Source organism: Python bivittatus, unplaced genomic scaffold (genome assembly GCF_059951505.1).
Source record: "Python bivittatus isolate LINGU-HERP-01145 unplaced genomic scaffold, Pbiv_v1 ctg000210_np1212, whole genome shotgun sequence".
Lineage (NCBI taxonomy): Eukaryota > Metazoa > Chordata > Lepidosauria > Squamata > Pythonidae > Python > Python bivittatus.
In genome coordinates this window covers 4,406,065-4,429,674 of record NW_028277053.1, presented here as the reverse complement: position 1 = coordinate 4,429,674, position 23,610 = coordinate 4,406,065, and the positions used below count along the sequence as shown (strand labels likewise).

Genomic DNA, 23,610 nt, shown 5'->3' with positions numbered 1-23,610 from the left:
AAAGTTCCCAGCCCTCTTGAAGTCTGTGAGGTGTGGGCAGATGGCACACCTTCTCTGTAATACTTATAGAATACTCTCCACCCAGAAGTATCTGCAGCCCCCACTTTGCTGTGGATAGGAGACCACCAGGAAATACCATGGTAGGAGGCTAGTCTAAGAAGTAAAAAAAAAAAAATCCTGGAAGAATGCAACTGCAAACTACTCCTGCCTTGTTGCCAAGAAAACTACATGGATATATCTGTGGCACCACTAGGAGATGACCTTGACTCATGGAAGATTTCACCTTTTAATTTATACAGTAAATAATCTTTAAAAATGCAGGTAACTGCTTGTAATTCTGGAAATTCCTGCCATTTACTATAACCTTAAAGAGAACAATCTTTGTTGTCAATGGAGACCCTTTCACATTGTACAAGATTACAGACATCTCCTTTAGAATGATCAGCTCATGTTCGAATAGTGGAACATATTGGTTTCACTCCCATTTCTTCTGATGAATAAGTGGCTTAAGTAGCATTGTTATCAGTAAAGATAATACATCCAGATGTGGCAAGTCTGGATTACCTGGAACCCTAACAAAAAGACTGATCTCTGTTTGTTTTAAACAATCTGACAAGGCATCTGCAAACTGAGACAGATAAAAAAATGTGTAAGAAAAACAAACTAGGCTTGGAATTGGAGTGGCATCAAGATCAATACTTAGCTTCTGTAACTATCTGGATCCTTGCAGGATTATACCAAGACTGTTCTGTAATGTTTGGTCAACATAATCAGATGTCACCACAGCTCTTTTAATTAACATCTGTTAGAAAAATAGGAATACATTTTAGATTGTTAGGGCAGGGAAGAAGAATTCTGTTTTCTATGCTGGACTGAACAGGACTCCATGGAGCAGGCACGAACAGGTCAAGTCAATCTATTCAACAGAATTTTTGGAATGATAAAAGGATTGCTGCAGAATACAATAAGTAGTATTTTCTGCTATATAATTTGGAATACACAACCTCCATTTGAATTATAGGAGAAGAACAAGCACAAGTCTGTGTTAGAAGGGATGCCGGAAGTTTCAGTCAGCTCTACTTTTGCTGCAGTTAAAGGAACTGACAAACACTTGCATCTCAGATACTGTGGTCCACCAAATCAGGAGACCCAAATTTATCAGTTGCTCCCTTGAGGCTAGACAAAATGTATACCCCCTATGTCAACACATGCACAGCCTTTTATTAGCAACCATATAGGCTCAGTGGGAGACAGAGAACAATTTGATGCTGGAAATGTTTTAAATAGAACCTGGATCCAGGATTAGCAGGGAATTAATTCCATGTCAACTTACAATACTAACGGATGAAATGATCCATCTTCTATACATAAGGCATTCTTTTGTTTCAATGTCGAAAGGCACCAAAACAGCATAGTAATCAGATCATATTTAAAATTAAAATAAACTTGTGTTCCCACTATACATTTTACTTCTAAATTTGGAAATTCCAATTTCATTCAAAGTATTAGCCAGAAGCATAATATAAACTTGTTCCTCACGACCTTAAAAGATGCTGACAAAGTTCTTTTATTGATCTTGAGAACACATTTAAAATAGAATCCCTAAAACTTAACTGCTACCATGCAGTACAATATGGGAAAGAAGAACAACAACTCTGGGAACTTATAAAGTGAGAGTTTCAGAGAAAATATTGTTCAAGAATAATTTATTTCCATCGGCAAAAGAACGTTTGTATCTTAAGAGTAACAACGAGAGGATATATACCTCTCAAGAGGCAAGAAGCCAGTTCTTCTGGTTCTCTTCAACAAGCCATCAGAACGATAGCAGTATGCAAGTGTGAAAACCCGAATGTGTATTATGCTACAGAAGAGCCCAGAGAGACGAAAGAAGGAAGCCGGAGACCCAGGAGGGCTGGCAGTAATCCAGACACGAAGAGTTACAAGTGACTGGAATTTACATCAGCCATTTGGAGACTGAACAAACACTTAAAAACGTGAGCGTACTCCAAACACAAAAGAGACTTTTCAACCGACACTTTTGAGTTAACCTAATACGTTAACAGGATTTAACAGTTAGCCTTGAACAATTAACTGTGGTAGCACTGCATTTTAACATACCCCAAGGCAGCCTCATGTTCATTTTCAAAGACATTTATCTGCACTTCTGTTTTTTAAGAAACACCGTTTCAAGTGTGAGCTCGCGCTGCAGATTTGCACTGTCTGTCTGAAGTAGTGCTGGTAAGTGATCTCTTTCAAAAAAGCCATTAAAGGCTGCGTTAGAACTTTGGAAAGTTCTCGTAGACGGGAATTATTTGCAGTTTGCAATACTATATCGTTACCCTACTCTGTGCTTCTGACAGAACTATCATGAGGCATCCATTTGAGGTTGAAAAAGCTAAATTTGTCTCCTCTTCCTAACTGAAGAAGAAATAGTTTCAGAGCCAAACATTACACACATATAAATGAAATTGGTTGAATTATCTGTGACATTGTTTGAAGTCTGCACTGCTCTATCATGGCTTGAAGGGAGGGACAGATTCTTTAGGGATCTGTAAAGCTCCACATCAATATAATCCTGCCTGAGACAACCAGAAAGCCACAGCAAGATGGGCAAGTCAGATGGTACATGGAGCCCTTCATATAAGGCAGGTGGCTCTCAGAGATTTACAGTCATGGACATCATCATCATCATCATCATCATCATGCCACCGCCGCTGCCTATAGCAGGTCCTTGGGAAGGACTTAATAGGTGAGAACAAAGCCCTCTAACAAAGAAACAAGAGGAATTGAAAAAAAGAATAACTGAGCATCTAGAACAGCACAAAAACAACAGAATAAGGTTGCCTGCATTGAAGCTTGTTACAAAGAAACAGCTAGCGCAAGTATTAAACGATGCCAATACTGTAATATCAAATATAAGCACCAGCTCACTGCAAGAAACAAACCAACTGATGTACAGCACAGCTGCAGTTGTAACTGAATACCTTGCCTGCAAAATCAACAAACAAGAAATAAAGCCAAACAATGCACCACCGAAATGGAAGATCAGGTTGGAAAATAAGGTCACCATGCTAAGATCAGATGCAAGCAAGCTAGAACAGATGAAAGAAGCTGAAGAACAAGAAGACCAAAGAGTACCTGATTAAGAAACAAGGAAGATTAAGGAAGCACTGGAAATAATAAAGCAGCAAATAACAGCCACAGCCAAGAAGATCAGCAGATACAAATCTTGAATTTGCACTATAGGCAAAATCTCCAATTTCAGTTGAATCAGAAACATTTGTACCAATCCATCAGTGGAGAGACTGCAATGAACCAGTCAACACCTGAGAAAGAAGAAACAGTACAGTTCTGGGCACAGCTATGGGACAACCCAAAGAAATACAAGAATGTGGCTTGGATAAAGGAGGTAGATAAGAATAAAAAAGAAGCCAAAATGAAAGAACTTGTATCAAAAATGGTGGAGAAAAGGGCAAGGAAGATCAAGAATTGGTCAGCGCCAGCTGAAGATGAACTGCATGGTTTTTGGTTGAAACATCTGGCTGCTCTACACCTACTCATTGCCAAGCAATCTAACAACATACAGCAAGGAGGTGAAATTGAAGATTGGTTAACATCAGGCAAAACCTACCGTATTTTTCCAACAATAAGACGCCCCCATGTACAAGACAACCCCCACTTTTCTAACCCAAAATTAAAAAATCAATATTTTAAAGATAGTGCAGAACACATTTTTATTTAGTAATTAGTTAACATTTACCTGATATACTCGGTGGGAGGAGGTCCAAACCGTCTCTCTGCAGCTCTATTTCCAGGCTCTTTTGCATAACTGATTACATTCAAGCACGAGTGAAACTGCAGATAGCTTGTCTCTGCAAACAGCCTTCCTCTAATTGGTTTGTTCAGCATCAGCTGACGTCAGTTACATCAGGCTCGTGATTGGAGGAAGTCTGTTTGGGACACAAGCTATTTCACTCGTGATTGGAGGCTAGCAATAGGAGAAAGCCTCTCTGCAGAAACAAAGTATGGGCAGTTTTGCAACCGTGCGATTCTCGGCTGACTTCCTTGAATAAGACGCCCTTCCTTCAGTTTTTAGGGTAAGGATTTTAGAAAAAAGTATCGTCTTATAGTCGGAAAAATACGGTACTTAATAATGGAAGATCCAACAGAAGGGGCAGCACCAGGCAGCTACAGGCCAATTACCTGCTTGCCAACAACTTTCAAATTGCTAACTGGTGTGGAAGCTGATGCAGTCCAAGAGCATCTTGTTGAAAACAAGCTCTTTCCACCTGATCAGAAAGGAAACTGCCAAAACAACAGAGGGACAAAAGATCTGCTCTTAATTGACAAGATGATTTTGGAAAACTATAAGAGAAAGAAGACCAACTTGAATGTAGCTTAGACTGAGTACAAGAAGGCAACATGATTCCCTGCAACATGATTGGATAATCAAGGGCCTAGAAATAACAGGAGTCAGTAGAAACATCAGAAGCTTTTCAAAAATCAATGGCACAATGGAAGACACAGTTGCTGGTCAATGGTGATAGACTGGTAGAGGTTAACGTCAAGAGAGGAATCTTTCAAGGAGACCCACTATCACCACTACTGTTTGTCATTGCATTGATTCCTCTGTCAACAATACTGAACAAGTCAGGCCATGGCTATCAAACATCAAAAACATCTGCCAGGCTATCCCACCTCCTTTACATGGACGATCTGAAGCTGTATGGAAAAAGACCATCTGAAATAGAATCGCTGCTCAACACTGTCCAAATATGCAGCCAAGATATTGCAGTGGAGTTTGGACTGGACAAATGTGCCACCCTTACCATCAGCAGGGGGAAAATAGTGAAAACTGAAGGAATCAAGATGCCCTATGGAAATAACATCAAGAGTCTGGATGAAGAAGATCACCACAAATACCTGGGCATCCTTCAACCTGACAACATCAAGCACATTGAAGTCAAGAAGAAGGTTAGTAGTGAAGACATCATGAGAATGAAGAAGATCTTAAAGTCCAAACTCAGTAGAGGAAACACCATCAAAGCAATTAACACCTGGGCAATTCGAGTCATTAGATACACAGCTGGAATAGTGGACTGGACTCAAGCAGAACTAGAAGCCCTGGATAGGAAGACCAGAAAAATAATGACAATCATGCCCTTCATCCACACAGTGATGTTGACAGACCAAGGATCATAGGTGGGTGTGGAATGTTGCAAGTACACCAGACCACTGAAGAAAAAAGAGCATTGGACGAATAACTGAAGGACAATGAAGAAGATGCACTGAAGCTAGTACACCATGGAAGCTTACAGTTTGAAGAGACCAAACTGGGTTACAAGAAAGACCAAATGAAGAATAGAAAAGAGACATGGCAAGGCAAAGTATTACATGGCCAGTACACAAACAAAACTAGCAGGCAAAGCAGATAACAAGACCTGGCAATGGCTAAGAGCAGGAAAGTTGAAGAAAGAGACAGAAGGGCTAATTCTGGCTGCAAAGACCAAGCCTTAAGAACAAATGCATACAAAGCCAGAATTGAGAAGACAGAAACACCACCAAATGCCACCTCTGCAAAGAAACCAAAGAAACAATGGACCACCTAGTTAGCTGCTACAAGATCGCACAGACTGACTACAAATAATGGCATGACAAAGTAGCAACAATGGTAGATTGGAATATCTGCAAGAAATACCATTTGCCTGACCACAGAACAGACAAATAGAAAATGAAGAAGCTAAAGTGCTCTGGGACTTTAGAATTCAAACAGACAAGCACCTGCCACACAACACCCCAGACTTAACAACTGTTGATAAGAAAGACAAAAAAAGTCTGCAGAGTGGACATGGCAATACTTGGAGACAGCAGATTAGAAGAGAAAGAACAGGAGAAAATAACAAAATACAAACACCTGCAAATAGAAATAGAACGACTGTGGCAAAAGAAAGCAAAGATAGTACCAACAGTAACAGGCGCCTTGGTTGCAATCCCAAAACATCTGGAGCACCAATTGAACACCATCAGCATTGACAAAATCACCATCAGTCAATTGCAAAAGGCAGCTTTACTTGGAGCAGCTTATATCCTGCAACGATAGCTTTAACACCATCAAATAACAACTGCCTATCCCAGGTCCTTGGGAAGGACTCAATAGCTGGATAAAAATGCCAAATCCAGTCTAAACATCTGGCTGACTGTGCAACCAACAACAATAATAAATGTTCCACCCTAATTTCTCCTCTACTAAAGGATATACCATATATCTTACTTCTTCTATTAGACTTGTTACTCACTCAATAGCTACATTTTGTTCTGCAGCTATGAGAATCTGCTCTCAGCTGACATCTGGCACATTGGACCATGTATAAAATCTATAACATCTTCTAGATTGTCAGTTATCCCATTTTGCAATCTTTCTAATAATCAAACGTATATTTTTTAATTTTTTATGGTTACATAAGTATGCCTGAAAGTGCTCACAAGTGTAAGTGACATTTCATTTTATTTTATTTTATGGCTATGCTATCAATAATTTTATTTGATTTTAGGCCTTGGCCAGTGATATATTTTAGATAGCTTCTGCATTCCTTACACTCTCTAGTTTGATAATGTGTGATATATTTTATTTGTTGCATGGTCTATCGAGTGTTTTTGTACTGACTACAATAATCAATATTGATTACACTGCCTGCTCACTGCCAGCTCACTGACTACAATAATCAATAAACAAAGTATACGGCAGTCTTCCTCAATCTTGTGGCTCTGGATTCACTGGAATACAATTTCTATAATGTCCAGCCAAATTTTAGTCTAATGCATTTAGGAAAGAGTAATAGTAATCTCTTAACTCAGTATCTGTACGTAATGAGTTTAAAATTAAGAGAAAACTCATTAAGCAAAATGATCTTAACGTCTATAAACAGACAGGCTCCTCCCTTTAGCCTCCTCCCTTTTGGAGCCTAAAAGATTTTTGAAAACTGTAAGTTAACCCAAAGTTTGTGCGTGCAACAAGATGGCTAATAAAACATTGTGGTGAACTGGTAATTCCCACAGCTCTACAACCGGTGCACAATAAATTGGTACACAGACTTCAAGTGTTCAAAGTCTTTCGAAACTTTGCCATTTTGATTGCTTGGGTTAATGAAACAGGAATGCCATACTACTAACACGTGACTAAAAATTTCTGGAATGGAAAACTACATTTTTAAAATTTATAGATTGAAGTCTTGTCTTAGACTTTTTCTTCATATGTATTTAAGAACATTAGCAAGAAGCATTCTGCAATGATGGCCCAATAACTTATTTAATAAAATAATCTCTAGTCAAAGTGTAAAAGTGTACTCAAGCATAATTTAACAGTTTACAATTGCATATTCTGGAAATATTTGTCCATATTCCTATCATGTTCACTCTGACTATATTTCCTGCCATAAATATAAATATACCTCTCCAAGTCCATCTTTCAACATCAAGAAATTATTCCATCCAAACTGGAGGGAACAGGCTTTCAATCTGTGAGTTGGATTTGTCAAGGAAGAAAAGGATGAGATCCTTAAATGTATTATCTACTTCCTGATGCATATAATGATGGCATTTAGAAAAGTGACAATATTATTCCCTTACCTAGACTGGTTGGTTTTATCAGTTCATCCAACAAGTCATAAAATGGCAACTTCTGAAGCTTTATGTCTGGATGGACGGGGTGGAGTGCTGAGGTCAGATGGGGCAGGTCCAGTTCATGTTTAGGTCCCAGGAGAGAAACAGGAAGTAATGGTGAGGTTGCAGGGTGGCCATCAAAAGCAAGCTGTGGAATGGTAGAGGATGACAAAGGGGATGACATGGAAGTTGAGTGGACGCTAGGGATGGACAAGTCTGCAGAAGTTATTATTTTTTGTGGGAACCGCCTCCGGTAAAGTTCTTTGATTTTCATTTGGACAGCAGGACTGCAGCCAGCCTTGAGCAAATGAAGCGCTTTAGTAAGGAGTTCGTGCTTGCGGCCGTGCTTGTTTCTTCCTGCGTATCCCAAAAGCACCTGCAGCTCAGACACTCGGAGGCTCATCACCATTTGCTTGAAGACAAACAAAAAGGGAAGACAACAGTTATTAAATCAGAGCTGTTTGTGAACATGACACTGTAGAGAGTTAATCTGTGCAAAGCATAGCTTTGCTCCAAGGAACATACAATCGTCATCATTTTATTATTATTTTGTTGTTGTTGGAAAAACTCCCCCTTCCCAATCATAAGTTCAGAGCTTAATTAAGGAGCATGTTTTCTCTTGATCTCACAATTCATTTCAGAAACAGTACATATTATTATGGGCAACATTTGACAGAGGAGGGCCTTTCAACATCAAATGACTGGTATGCCTGCAAGCCTGCCAAAATCTGTCAACCACTGACTATAATATTGTTATGTGGGGGGGGGGGAATTATAGAACAAAACAAAGCAAAATCCCAATATATTTCTCTAATGCAAACAAGCAGTATATTATTCAGCCTGGAACAACAATATATAAAGTAAGAGCTTAAGAATCTGGCAATATATTGCTACACTCCAAACCACATCATTTCCAGAGTACATATGGCAGAATACAAAAGCATTTAATATCCTCTTAGGATATCCTCTTTGAAAAAGTCAACAAAATTATTTATCTTAAAGACATACTAGAAAAGACAAGAAAGCAATTAATTAAGACAATCAGATAGTTAAATGGCACTAGAAGATAGAAATACAGCTTTTCCAGTGGGATAGAAACGTGAAAGTGAGAGCCAGTTTGGTGTAGTGGTTAAGGCACCAGGCTAGAAACTGGGAGACTATGAGTTCTAATCCTGCCTTAGACACGAAGCCAGCTGGGTGACCTTGGGCCGGTCCCTCTCTCTCAGCCCTAGGAAGCAGGCAATGACAAGCCACTTTCAAAAAACCTTGCCAAGAAAACTGCAGGGACTAGTCCAGGTAGTCGCCAGAAGTCAAAAACTGACTCAAAAGCACACAAAAAAAGTGAAAACCAAATAAGTAAATGAAATGAAATTATCTACTGGAATTCCATTGTTTACCATATCATACTTAATTAAATAATTTACAATTCCATTTTATTTTATCTTAAGATTGCATTTTGCAACCTATCTATACATCCCATCAAAAAAAGGGTAAACTGCAGCAGAGGTGAGTGCTGATATGATGCTTGTGTGCTCTTCCTCCAATGCACTCCTGTGGCTCATCAAGTCAAGAGATTTAGGAGCATTTCATCTGCTTGAACATCCAAACCTTTTCTTATGATGCTATGAATCTGAACATCTGAAGACATTTTACATAGGACTGGTTTATAAATGTTTGTTTTTACTTTTTTTACTTTTTTTACTATTTTTATTTCATTTTTTAAATTTTTTCAAAAAATTTATAACAGCCTTTTTTTTTCCTTGACCTACAGAAACATGAGTCTGTGCATGTGCCTCTTCTCTTTTAAATGGTTAAAAATCTGTTGAGTTTATGGAAAGATAAATGCTGTAAAAATGAACCTTATTTCAAGATTTAAAATATATTAATGTAATGACACCTTGATTTACTTCAAAGTGTCATTACATTAATAGCTTTTAAAATTATTTTAAGCAGATTAGTAAAATATTAAGAAATTTGCTCTGGGAAGGCAAATCTCTAGATTTTCTTTATCCAAATTACAATTATCATATGATGATGTAACTTTTTTGATTTTCAGCTTTATCACTAAGCATGTATTCTGACTTCAACTTCTCTATGGAATGTAAGTGATAAAGAAAAAAGAACCCTATAGGCACAATTAGAAAGTTATTATGTGACTCCACGGATGTCATGGTTGAGGGTTTGGTGTCAATTCTACCTTACTATCTGCCCAGAAGGCTGCAAAACATATATGAGTTCAACCCTTGTCAAACTGACAAACTGACACTTTGGGACAATCCCTGAATGAAAATAGCAGGTAAATTTTGGCGGACGGGGAATCAGGGGTAAGTAGAGGTATTAATACTTTAGATCAGGGTTCCTCAACCTTGGCAACTTTAAGATGGGTGGACTTCAACTCCCAGAATTCCCAAGCCAGCCTTGGGGAATTTAGTTGTTTATAAAAAAAAAGTTTTGTTTTTTTTAAATAAACAACTAAAGTGCACTGCTTAAGCAGATCTTAGTTATTTGCAAGAACTCTAGAACAAAGTAATGGAAAATCACATATTAACCATGTCAAATATGTTTCTGAAAGAGCAACTACTTCATTTTCTTTCACATTTTTTGGACAACTCAGACAATGCTTAATAAGGGTTGGCTGTCTATCTCATTATCTTGAAGTATAAAAACTCCTGCGAGTCAGTTTGAACTGGCAGTATATAAATATAATAAAAGAGGGGACACCCATATGAATATACATAATTTGGAGAAAATAAAACTCAAACTCTTCTACAGCAAATTGTCAATAGAAAGCTGAAGTTATGCATACTTAAAGCTAGCTAGACTCTATTTTCATCTGTCCAACACAGTCTGCTGAAAGAGCTACCCCATAGTTTTCCAAACAGACTCCCAAAAGCACAAATACCACCACAAGGCTGAGCACAAATACAAATCCCTAGCAGTGGATTACTATGAAGAGTCAACTTTAGAATAGCCAACTGTCAGAGGCCCTGGCTTCCAGCTGTTGCTCTTAAATGCCAGGTCGGTCTGTAATAAGGCCTCCCTCATCCGCGATTTGATCGTGGAGGAGAGGATCAACCTGGCATGTATTACTGAAACCTGGCTGGGCCTGAAAGAGGGGGTGCCCCTCTTGGAGATGTGCCCAACTGGGTTTTGAGTGTGGCACCAGCCGAGAACCTGGGGCAGGGTGGTGGTGTGGCAACTGTCATCCGAGAATCGCTTACGGCTTTTAGGGGCGCTGCCCACAGGTCACTGGATGCGAGACCCTGTTCATTAAGCTGGGCTCTAGGGATCAGTTGGGACTGTTGCTGTTGTACCAGCCTTCCTGCTGCATAGCAACCTCCCTGCCTGAGCTCCTTGATTCCATCTCCAGGTTGGCGGTGGAGTTCCCCAGACTTATGGTCTTGGGGGATTTTAATCTGCCTTCCCTGGGAGTGGGATCTGAAGTGGTTCAGGAGTTCATGGCTACGGACCTATCCCAGGTCATCCAGACCCCGACAGTGGGACAGTGGTCACACACCAGATGTGGTGTTCGTGGGATCAGTGGCTATGTGACCTGCAATTGGGATTCTCTGGCACCACTATCCGCTGCAGGGAGGCTGGACCCATTAGACTAGTCCACCCTGGCGACTGATGGACTTGGAGGGGCTCCAGAGGGAGCTGGGGGCTGCTCATGCTGGTCTGCTGCATGGCCCATCTGAAGCCTTGGTTGCTGCCTGGAATAAAAGGGCAGCTGAGGGTTTGGACTGGATCGCACCTACACGACCTCTCCCCTCCCGTGGACTCCTCGTGGTTTATGGAGGGGTTGAGGGAGATGAAATGAGAGACAAGATGTTGCTGGTGCTCATCTAAGGACGAACTCGACTGAACACGAGTTAGAGCCGCTATTAAGGCCTACCAAGTGGCGATAAGGGTGATGAAGCGACAGCACTCCTCTGCCCTTATTGCATCCACAGATTGCTGCCTCGCAGCCGTTTCCCTGTTTGGGTACAGGGCCCCAGACACCTTTTGCAGGGTCATGCGGAGGAATCTGCTCAGCATCTGTCAGATAAAATTGCTTGGATTTGTTCGCAGTTGGACACTGGCTTTGCTGCAGGTCTGTGGGAGATGCCTAGGGTGGAGTTTTGCCCGGTTATCTGGGAATGGTTTGAACCTGTTGGACCTGAGCAAGTGGACAGGGTCCTTAGGACTGTGAGCTCAGCCACCTGCTCTCTAGATCCATGCCCCTCCTTGGCTTGTGAAAGCAGTCCGGGGAGTGTCAAGGGGGGTGGGTTCTAGTGATGGTGAATTCTTCTTTGAGTGAGGGGGTTATTCCTGCACCTCTTAAGGAGGCTTTGGTTCACCCCCTCCTCAAGAAGCCATTGCTGGACCTCATGATACTGGACAATTTTCATCCAATATCCAACCTCCCCTTTTTGGGGAAGGTGACTGAAAAGGTAGCTGTGCAGCAGCTTCAGAGGATGAAGCAGATTATCTGGATCCTTTTCAGTCAGAGTTCAGACCTGGGTATGGTACAGAAACGGCATTGGTCACACTTTTGGATTATCTCTGGCATGGGCAGGATGGTGGTTCTGCATCTATCCTTGCCTTACGTGACCTCTCAGCAGCTTTCGATACCATCAACCATTGTGTCCTTCTAGACCAAATCAGAGAATTGGGGGTGGGCAGCACGGTATTGTGCTGGTTCACCTCCTTCCAATTGGTGGTAACTGGGGAGGAGAGATCCCACCCCCATCCCCTTCTATGCAGGATGCTGCAGAGGTCAGTGCTTTCACCTCTCCTATTTAAAATCTACATGAGACTGCTGGGTGAGCTCATCTGTGTCCATGGGGTGAGGTATCATCAGTATTCTGATGATACTCAATTGTACATCTCTGCTCCTGATGACTTAAGCAATGCTGTGGATGTCCTATCTCAGTGTCTGGAGGTTGTGAGGATCTGGATGGACAAGACTGAGTGGCTTTGGGTTTTGAGGCCCTCTGGTTCTAGGATTTAACCATCTTTGATATTGGATGGGCTCGCACTGCCCCAAACAGACCCTGTGTGCAATCTGGGGGTCCTCCTGGACTCACAACTCCTGCTTGAAGAGCAGGTGGTAGTCATGGCTAGGAGGTCCTTTGCACAACTTCTTACTGTGCACCAGTTGCGGCCATTCCTAGATCAGAGGGACCTACTCATGGTCACTCATGCCCTAGTCACCTCCTGGTTAGACTACTGCAATGGGGTTGCCCTTGAAGAGTATTCAGAAACTTCAAGTGGTACAAAATGCAGCAGCACAAGTAGTTATGTGTGTTTCTAGTAGAACACATGTTACACCTCTGCTTCTCAAAGCTGCATTGGTTACCAGTTTGTTTCCAGATCCTGGCGTTGATCTTTAAAGAACTTCATGGCATGGGGCCAGGATATCTGAGGGATTGCCTCTCCTTGATTTCATCTGCCTGTCCTACCAGATCCAGCAGAGAGGGCATGTTACGGGTTCCGTCGCCTATGGAGCTACATTTGGCGGGTGCCAGGCAGTGGCCCTTTTCTGCTGTAGCACCTGCGTTGTGGAATCTTCTCCCCTCTGAACTGAGGCTGACCTTGTCATTGTTGAGCTTCCAGAAGTCCCTTAAGACTTGGTTATGCCAGCAGGCCTGGGGACCCCAGGAGATGGGAATTAGTGAGGTGGCTCCCTTATTTTAAACATCCTTTTATTCTCTGTTTTATTTTGCTTTTTATATTTTTAATGTATTTATTGACTGTTTTTAGCTTTGTTGTATGTCACCCATGGTCACTTATGGTGAGATGGGCGTCTATAAAAATTGGTTTAATAAATAAATATATACATAAATACATAAATACAATTATTGTTCAAAAAGGCAACATTTACCTTAGAAAGTGGAAAAGCCTCAATACACTTTTTTAAAGGCACTAAAGATAATTTACATTGCAAACAGAAAGGAAAAAAAAACACCTTGGTATCAACTCAACTGCCCAAGGCAGCAAATTGCAAATTCCACATCGGTCATCTTAAGTAAACAGCTGCATCAGAATATTTACCCTATCTTAAAATTGAGGCACAAAAGGAAGCAATCATAAAAGCTCTGGATGAAATGGGACCCAAAACCAAGATATACATAATTACACATAATATTCATTCCAAATATTTAATATTGGTGGCCACAAGTTTATTTATTTATTTAGCTCCTCCACTCTACATATCACCAAGTTTTTACTCTTAAATATCACCATTGGAAATTCTTGATATTTTGCATGATTCATAGCATTATTTCCCTCATTATTTGAAGTGAAAACAGTGCATGAATCATAAAATCATAGGATTGGAAGTCACCAAGGTCTTCTAGTCCAACCCCTGTCCAGGGTAGGAATCATCAGACCATCCCAGACAAATGGCTGTCCAATCTTTGCTTGAAAACATCCAGGGATGGAGCCCCCATGACTCCAAGAAGCAGGGTGGTCTGCTGCTGAAGAGTTCTCACATTGAAAAAAATCCCCTTTATTTTGAGTTTGGATCTCTCTATAAAGCTCCCACCCATTGGTTCTTGTCCTACTCTTGAATACTATGGAATGGGAATCCACAACCTCTTCTCTGTGACAACTGTTCAAGTACTGTACTGGAAGTCTTTCCTAGCCTTATCTTTAAGCTTAAACATACCCAGTTGTTTTATCTGTTCTTCATAGGATTTAACTTCCAAAACCCTCACCCTCTTTGTTCCCCTTCTCTGCACTCTTCCTTGTTCCTCAGCATCCTTCTTGTATTTGGCAATCAAAACTGACACAGTACTGTATTCCACATGAAGTCTGACCAGTGCAGCATAGAGCAGAATGATCATTTCTCGTAATCTCAACATTATACCTCTATTGATGCAGCCCAAGGTTTGGCAGCTGCAGCGTATTGGTGGCTCGTGGTAATCTGAGTACAGGATCACCAGGATACCCAAGTCCTTCTCACAAGTACTCCTGCTGAGCCAGGTACCACCTATCTTGTACCTGTATGTCTGACTTTTCCTATCTAAGAATCTATGTACTCTAGCCTGGAATTCAGTTTTTAAAAAATATACGAATGAACTTTATTTTTTTTTCTTCCTAGGTGCAGAGTCTGCTTTTTTGGAATGCTATGGAATGTTGATCCATTGGTTGCGACAGGGATTGACTGGCCAGCTTGTCGCTGAGCCTGACGTTGTAGGCTGAGAGAGGGGGACTGGCCCAAAATCCCGCCTTCATGCCTAAGGCGGGACTAGAACTCACCGTCTCCTGGTTTCTAGCCTGGTGTCTTAACCACTAGACCAAACAGGCTCTCCATACAAATGGACTTTATATGTTGGATAATAAATCCAGGATGACTGTACATGCAAGAATATAAATGTAATATTTGTTTTCCTTAAACCAAAGATGTCTTTTCCCTTTTTCTTTCAGAAAAAGAAGTGGCTGCTTTAAGGAGCTGCAGACAAGTGCACAATTGTGTGCTCCAAAGCACCTTTTTGCCTTTGAATCTGAAACACTGCACAATCCAAGAATCTAGCTCTTAAAAAAAATGTCAACCTTCACTCCCATCTCAGATTTAACTCCAGGCATTTTTGCAATCACATCCCACCTATCATGACATCACTGACCATGAGTAGGAGTTTCCACCATCAGTAGAGTTGTTGTTTTTAAGGAGCCTTATTTTATTCAATGAGTCATGTTTTGTATATTGGAGCAAACAAACCAGAGGGAAGCAAGAGAGGAGGCAGACTATTAGAATTCTGAATTACACCAACTAACCCTTTCAGCTAGTTGCAATATTACTTGTTACATGCAGTCAGTGCCTTGTAAAGTAAAACATTATCCAGTACGCATTTCCTGTTTGGCTGCATAACACAATTCTGTGTGGGGACTAACTGCATTATTCAACCATGGAATCACATCAACTCCACTCCGCCTTCTTCTGCTGCTCTTGCCTGCTCTGGACCAGGTTCACCTTCTTGGCAGATAAAGCCAAGTCATCTACCAGCATTTTTGATATACAGAGATGGATGGCCAAGTACCTGATGATTTACTATTTGCTTCATTTTTTTATTTTTATTTTTTATGCCTTCAAGTCAGTGCTGACTCCTGGTAACTGTCTGGACTAGACCCTGCAGCTTTCTCGGCAAGGTTTTTTTGGAAGTGGTTTGCCCTTGCCTGCTTCCTAGGGCTGAGAGAGAGGAACTGGTTCAAAGTCACCCAGCTGGCTTTGTGCCTCAGGTAGGACTAGAACCTTGCCTTAATCACTACACCAAACTGGCTCGCTCTGTCTGCGTCATTTAGTTCTTTCATTTATTTATTTAAAAATGTATAAACTGCCCACCTCCTTAATGGCTAAGGGCTATGCAAAGCTACAAAAATATTATTTTTGAGAGTATGGAAGAAAAACCATTTAGAGATGTGGAAGCTCAGGAAAAAAACTAAACCAATGTTTAAGTATTTTGGGATTATTTTCCAAACCAATGCCAGAAGGGGCACACAGGATGATTAGGTTGCCAATTTAGCCCAAAGAACTACCACAGCAATTCTATAGTATTGTTACTCATAAGGCAATAGGTATTTTACTCATAGCCATTAAAGTTTTCCAGGCAAAGGCCTTAGTACAATTACAGGTAGTCCTCGACTTACAACCAGAATCAAGGCTGGAATTTCCATCACTAAACGATGCAGTCATTAAGTGAGTCATGCCCGATTTTATTAACTTTTTGCCGTGGTCATTAAGCGAATCTGGCTTCCCCCATTGACTTTGCTTGTCAGAAGCCCCCTGGGAAGGTTACAAAGGGCGATCATGTGACCCTGGGATGCTGCAACCATCGTATATACATGCTGGTTGCCAAGCACCCGAATTCTGATCACGTGACTGCATGGACACTGCAACAGTCATGTGAGGACCAGTCGTAAGCCACTTTTTTCAGCACTATCATATCTTTGAATGGTTGTTAAATGAATGTTCATTAAGTCGAGAACTACCTGTACTATTTCTGTCAGCCATCAGTCTATATTCTAGCTTCAATCCACTGGAAACTGTTCAATCGAGATTCCTTAGTTCTTTATCTGGTACTTCCAAATACATCTCAAATGTGGCTCTTAGGCTAGAAGCAGGGCTGATTAGAGTGAAAACAAAAGTCAGGCTAGCAATATTTAATTACTGGCTTAAATTCATCAGTCCACCCATTGGATTACTCCACTCTGTTTTAAGTGATACCTTTCAGTCTACTTGGAAAAAGTCCACTAAGCAGAAGCTACTCTCACGTGGCCCCTCCCAGACCACATCTTAGTTAGTCTCAGGCAAATTGTTGATTGCCCAACAATTACTTGAAACTGGGTTGCAGTATAATTTGAACTGACCATCCAGCTTTTGCATGAACAATTAATTAGAGAGGCAAGGTTCCCTAGCTTTATTCTCTGACTCATTCAAACCACCAATGGGCCTTTACTAATGCTCACTGTAATGCCCTCCTGTCAACATTTTACAGAGCAGATATCGCAATCTCCTTATGGCTCATAATCTGCCTGTGTAGCACACAAAAAGTAGAATCAACTACATACGTTCTTTTACTCTATAGGTTTTATACAATATTGTGCCCAAATCAATTTCTCCTCTTTTAGCAGCAATCCCTGGTCAATCAGGTATTTTCTGCATTGATTTTCTGCTTGCTGATAAGGTCTTTCACACAACATATAACATTGTGAAATTCTTACTTAGTATCAAGAACCCGACAAGGGGTCCACAGTAGGAAATAACATTGCTGTATATACTCATTTGTTGTTTATCTACTTGTCTTTTTCTTGTTTCCTTTTATCTGCTGGCTAAAGGCTGCAATAAAATTACATTGAAAATTAAATTAAACATTTAGAACATTAGAACAAGTAGGCTACCCTAGTTAAAAAAATATGACATTAGGGGGCATGCAAAAAAATACAAAAGAAAAATAACACATACCACTAAAGCAAACTAAAACAATTAAATGGTGTTTGCGACTAAAATATATTACATTTCAGCAACTGGAAATTCTACTCAACCTGACCCAAGCGTCTGGGTTGTGTTCCATCAAACTGTGAAGAACTAATCTGAATCAACAAATATAAGCGGGGAGCCTATCAGGTACCACCAGATCAGAAATATCCAAGCCACACCAACCGCTTGGTCCTGCAGACCTGTTTAAAGTGCTCCTGATGTCCTCAGGCAAGCTTGGAATGGAGAGCACAACCCCCTCCCTGCTTCAAGCATGGAGGCATTACAGTAGCATTGAGGGTGGAGGGGCTGCAACAGGAAGGAAATGTGTTTCCACCTCAGGAACCCATTGTCCACATCCCACAGAAAGACAAGAAACAAAACTGATTCCTAAAATCAGCCAACCGCATGAAGTTTATGTTTTTAAAGTTAATAACCTTCCTCCAGTTTTTGCTCAAGTCTTGTTTTCAGGAAAATCTTATTGAGCTACTATAATTGATTGAATTTATTGGTGTCTTCATCCCTGGCCAGCAAAGTAGAGTCAAACATACTATGCAAGCAACAGTTCAACACTATTTTTAAATTGATTTCTTCTCTTTTTGGGGGGTATCTCTGGATCTTTGGGGTCTTTAATTTTAATATACATCCCCTGCTTTCTGTACTGTTTTTTACTGCAAGTTTTCTTCTTAAATTCCATTGTATTTTATTCTTGCTCGTGCTTTTTCTTTTTAGGTAAATCTCCGTGAGAACACTGGAAAAGCTAGATAGCCTGTCCATTCAAACAGTGCAACGTGGTTGTGCTGTTCTTTGTGCTGTTGTGACTCCTTCTGGACTCACGATTCCTGCTCAAGGAGCAGGTGGCAGTCATGCCCAGGAGGGCCTTTGTACAACTTCAAGTTGTGTGCCAGTGGCGCCCGTTCCTGGATCAAGAGACTCTGCTCGTTACTCATGCCCTGATCACCTCCCGAATGGACTACTGCAATACACTCTATATGGGGCTGCCCTTGAAAAGTATCTGGAAGCTTCAACTGGTGCAAAATGCGTGGGGCAGCGTGGCAGTTATGGGCACCCCTAGAGTGGCACATATTATACCTCTGCTCTGTGAGCTGCATGGTTTGCCAGTTTGCTTCTGGGTCCAATTCAAGGTGCTGGTTTTGACCTTTCAGTCCCTATATGGCATGGGGCCAGGGTACTTGAGGGACCATCTCTTTCCACTCACATCTACCTGTCCCATCAGGTCAGGCAGGAAGGGCCCATGAGTCCTGTCTGCTAAGGAGTTTCATCTGATGGAACCCAGGAGGTGAGCCTTTTCTGCCATAGCACCTATCCTTTGGAACATCATCCCCCGCAAAGTGAGGTTAGACCCAACCCTATTGGCCTTCCAGAGGTTGTAAGACATGTTTTTTTCCAGCAGGCCTGGAGATCTCCTGGGACCAGGGAGCCTACGAGGTTTTTAAACACTCTCCCAAGTTATATACATGTTTCTTGTTTTTATGGTTATTTTAAGATGTATTTTTATTGTTCTGTTTTTACTGTACACCACCCAGAGTCACATTTGTGAGATAGGCGGTAAAAAACTGATAAATAAATACCAGCTGATAATAATGTTTCATGCAGTATGGGCTGAACTGCACCAAGAAGAAAGAAGATGGCTGCTCTTAAAAACCCCTCCAGCATCCTTCTATTCAGATTATGTTAGCCTACTTGTTGTCTAGCAGAGGATAACAATTTAAACATAGAAAATACTTATCAAAACATAGTATATAATAAATCACAAAACTAACTGAAACAAAACACCCACAGGAAAAATGCTACTTAAAAGCACAGCACTGAGACCAATCATACTCAGGAGGCCAGAACAAATATTGCATGCCATGGGGCAAACACAGGAGAGCCTCCGGTCTCCAATACTCACCATCTCAGCACTATTACTGAATTAGAAGGCAAAGCCTCAAATGCTCTCTTAAAACTGTAGTAGACTCAAATGGTGCAAGTTTTCCATTCCTTCTCACAACCTCACAAATCCTTTTTAGGTTTTCGATTGCTCATATAGTAACCTAGTCTGCAAAAAATTTACCCCTTTCTGGAGGCTGAAAAAGGAAATAAAGGAGAGCTAAAGATTAAAATGAAGGAGAGCCACTTAAATACAAGGGTGGTCATAATAGCTCTAATGTAGAAGTAATTTAAAAAGCATGTCACTGGCACAGTTGACCATGAAATATTGTTCAGGTAGCAATTGGATTCATAGTGTTATAGAGGTTCTATTCTTCTTTGGAAGACCACCAGCAGCCAATGGGTTAATTGGTCCCATGGCAATTACAGTGTGGAGAAATCAAAATTTCTAATCTTTCTTTCCTGGTGTTCTATATGAACATGGTGAGGCAACTGTCAAGCCATTTGGATTAGTAAGCCAATGACACTCAACTTTCTCTCTTCTTTCCATTTGAATCAGAAGAGACTGTGAAGATACTTGACAGTTGCTCAGAGAATGATGGGCTAAATGAGGCCAAAAAACTGAAGCACTCCCAGCTTGAGAGAGGGAGGAGCATCTCTCCTTCATTGTAATGTGTCATTAGAAACACAAGTAACATCAGAAGCAGGAAGAGTCTAAGCTCAATATGGCTGAGACACTAGAGAGAACCTGACTTGGACAAGGATAATAACTTCTTATCTTATACATAACTCAATGACTTATACTTTAATATCATAACTTTTAGATGACAAGTAAAGACCAGCCTGTTTATTCAGTCATTTGTAGGGTAATAACTACCCTTCTAAATTGCTTCACTCATTCTTAAATTATACTAACCTTTTAATTAAAAATGAGCCTTGCTTTAATGTTTGCATTTGTTTTTAAGAACTGATAGTTTTATTTAATATTTATTTATTACAATTGTTGTGCACCTCCTACTTCCATAAACACCAGACAGTTTACGACAGTTAAAAATAAAATCACAAAATCCAACCAGTATCAACAGTACAACAGGCTATTAAAATCATAAGTAACTAAAAACCATTTAAAAAACCAACAAACTATTCGCAACTTTCCAAAAGACTGACTTGGTGAGGCCCTGTCTCACCTCAGAAGGTAAGATGCTCCAGGAACTTCCAAGTGGAGAAAATGGCAGACTGATGTATCTCTGAAGAGCAGGGACGACTCTGAGGTGAAGTACTGCGACCAGGTGGTGAGCCCGGACTGGGGGAGCTTCTCTGGATAAGGAGAAGCCGAAGAGATGGCCCACGTGCAGTTTGGGAGACAGCTCCTCACAAGGAAGCCTACAGAGACCCTGTAGGTGAGTCTCATGAGTAAGAGCACCAGAAACCAAGGGAAAAAGATTGTGCTCACAGCCTTAGCAGAGCCTATAATGGACACTGGATCTGACCTAAACTCCACTTTCTAAAACACATTTGCATTATAATTATTTAAAAACTACAGAGATCTTTGGAGCAGCAGAGTAATTAGACCTCCTGGTGAGTGTTCCTACAACCAGGGGCATGAATAAGGAGAAACAGAAAGAAATAAGTACAAGGATTTTAAAATAATCTACACCAAAAAGCTTGCTAAGAGTTTGGACTATGAACATTTAAAATGGATTACGGGTTTGGCTGAATTTAGATTTTGCTTATTTTAAAGTATTTTGAATTAATTAAACAAATTAAATAAATAAATAGTATAGACCTTCATGGGAAAGAGAACTGTTTGGATTCTTCAAGAGAAATGACTGGCCAATTTTTCTAAGCAAAAAGTCAAGGGACTGTTGTTAAAATGCATAGACTGTAGAACGTGTTGAGTGGGATTAATGAGTTAAGAATTCAGTAAAGGGGAAAAGGAAAGAAAAGAAAAGGGCTTCCTTTTGGCTGTTGATTTCCCTTGTTGGACAAATGAGAGAGAGAGAGAGAGAGATGGCTATTATCAGGGAAGCAGCGAAAGAAGGGAGGAGAGGATCACTAACACATCAAACACCAGGAAAAGGCATTATGCCAGGGAAGTTACAAAGGATGTTTGAGGAATGAGGGAAGAACATTATAAAGTCAATGACAACTTTACTGGCTGAAAGATTTGCAAATATGGAAGAGAAATTGAATAAAAAATTGGAAGAATCTGCAATACAAATGATTGGAGGAATTAAACAAATCAAGAACAAATGGCAATCCCAGAAAATAAGATGGAAATAACAACCAGAGAAATTAATGAAGATCTGGACATGGCATTATTGGAATTAAGAGAGGAAGAAATTTGTCTGAGATTGAGAGTAATTTTGGAACAACCTGGGGAAGGCATTAAGGATGTTTTGGAACAACCTGGGGAAGGCATTAAAGATTAAGGCTGTTGAAATTTTAACAGTTTATGGAATGGGAAGAGGAAGATGAGGATGTGCAGAATTAACACAAAATATGTACAGATAAAAAATGTTTTAAGAGATATACCTGTGCACTCTGTTAGGAAGACAAGAGATAAAGTTATACAACAATACTGTAACACCAAGTCAATTTTGCCCAAAGAAACATCTATTAGAAAATTGCCTACAAGGAAAGAATACAAAATAGACTTGTCTGATCAGGGGTAAAATAATAAGTACTTTCATAAAAGATTGAAAACCCTTGATGGACTTTTTGCTGAAAATGGTTAAAAACGACCAAGGTGATCTTTGTTTTCCTTAATTAAAAAGGGTTGAATATGGGGAGAGGGGAAACATGTATGACATTTTAAAGGGGGAGGGGAGAAAATAATCTTGTTCGTAAAGAAAATCGGAAGCCACTTCATTTTCCTGATAACTTTTTTTTTCTTTCCTGCACTTTTTCTTTCACCTTTTTCCTTAACTTTCTGTTTTATATTTTTTCATATTACTTTTATTCATGTAAAAATGAAAATTATACATGTGCATATACATATAGGAGGTATATGGGAGGTATATATATATATAGGAGGTATATAGGAGGTATATACATATAGGAGGTAAGGTGCTCCACAGGGCCAGGGCAGCAATAGAAAAATCTGCTTCCAGGTTTCTAATTCTTTGGGGGTTTTATTATTTTTTTGTAAACTTGGGCTCCTCCAAGAAGAAGAATGGAAATCATCATCGTCATCATACCACCACCACCAAAATGTTACATTCTATTTAACTAATTATATCATTCAGTATTATGTTCAGTCTTATCTTAAAGTCCATTTCAAAAATAATAATGTAGGTTATTATTTGCACAGCTCCATCTTGTATGCCAGTTCTATGCATTCCTGGATCAGGAGGCCCTTCAGTTGGTCCCTCATGACTGACTCACCTCATGGTTGGACTACTGCAATGGCTCTACATGGGGCTGCTTTTAAAGACCTTTTGGCAGTTGCAGCAGAGTGGGCAGTAATAAACATGCCTTGGTATGCCCATGTGTCACCACTGTTCCACGAGCTGTACTGGTACCCAGTGAGCTTCCAGATGCAATTGAAGGTGCTGGTTATTACCTATAAAGCACTTCATAGCACAGGGCCTTGTTATTTGAGGGGCTATTTTCCATGGTTTCTGTTCATCCAGTAAGATTAGACAAAGTTGATGCATTGCGGGTCCCATCTATTAAACAACGCCATCTATTGGGACTCAGGAAGTATGCCTTCTCTGTCACAGCGCCTGCCTTCTGTAATAACACTCCCCAGAAATCTGCTTTGCTCCTATCCTAATGGTGTTCCAAAAGTTCTTAAAAACAAGGCTCTTCTCCCAGGGATTAGGGTCACTGGTGATCCCCTTCCAGGTGTATTCTGTATAGTACATAGAGTTTGGTTTGTGCAGACATGCATGATTTCGTCTATTGTTTCTTTTATAACATAAGGCACACAGAGTCACTCTGGAGTTGGGTGGCCTTAAATAAAATTAATAAATAAGTGTGGAGTCCTTCGGGTTCTCTGAGCTTGGTTGTTTTCTTGCAAACGTTTCGTTACCTGGCTAGGTAACATCTTCAGTGTAAACGTTATTAGGAATGGACTATAAAATCGTGAAACATTG

The 23,610-nt window shown here is 40.4% G+C and overlaps 1 protein-coding gene across 1 annotated transcript in view; it reads right to left on the bottom strand.

Moving 5' to 3' along the window:
* The window catches only part of PIAS1 (protein inhibitor of activated STAT 1), an 82,542-nt gene that overhangs the window by 37,354 nt on the left and 21,578 nt on the right, over positions 1-23,610 (bottom strand). Inside the window, exon 2 of the mRNA XM_088139234.1 lies at positions 7,627-8,071. Within this exon, the coding sequence (XP_087995360.1) occupies positions 7,627-8,071 (445 nt within the window). The remainder of the gene's footprint in view (positions 1-7,626; positions 8,072-23,610) is intronic.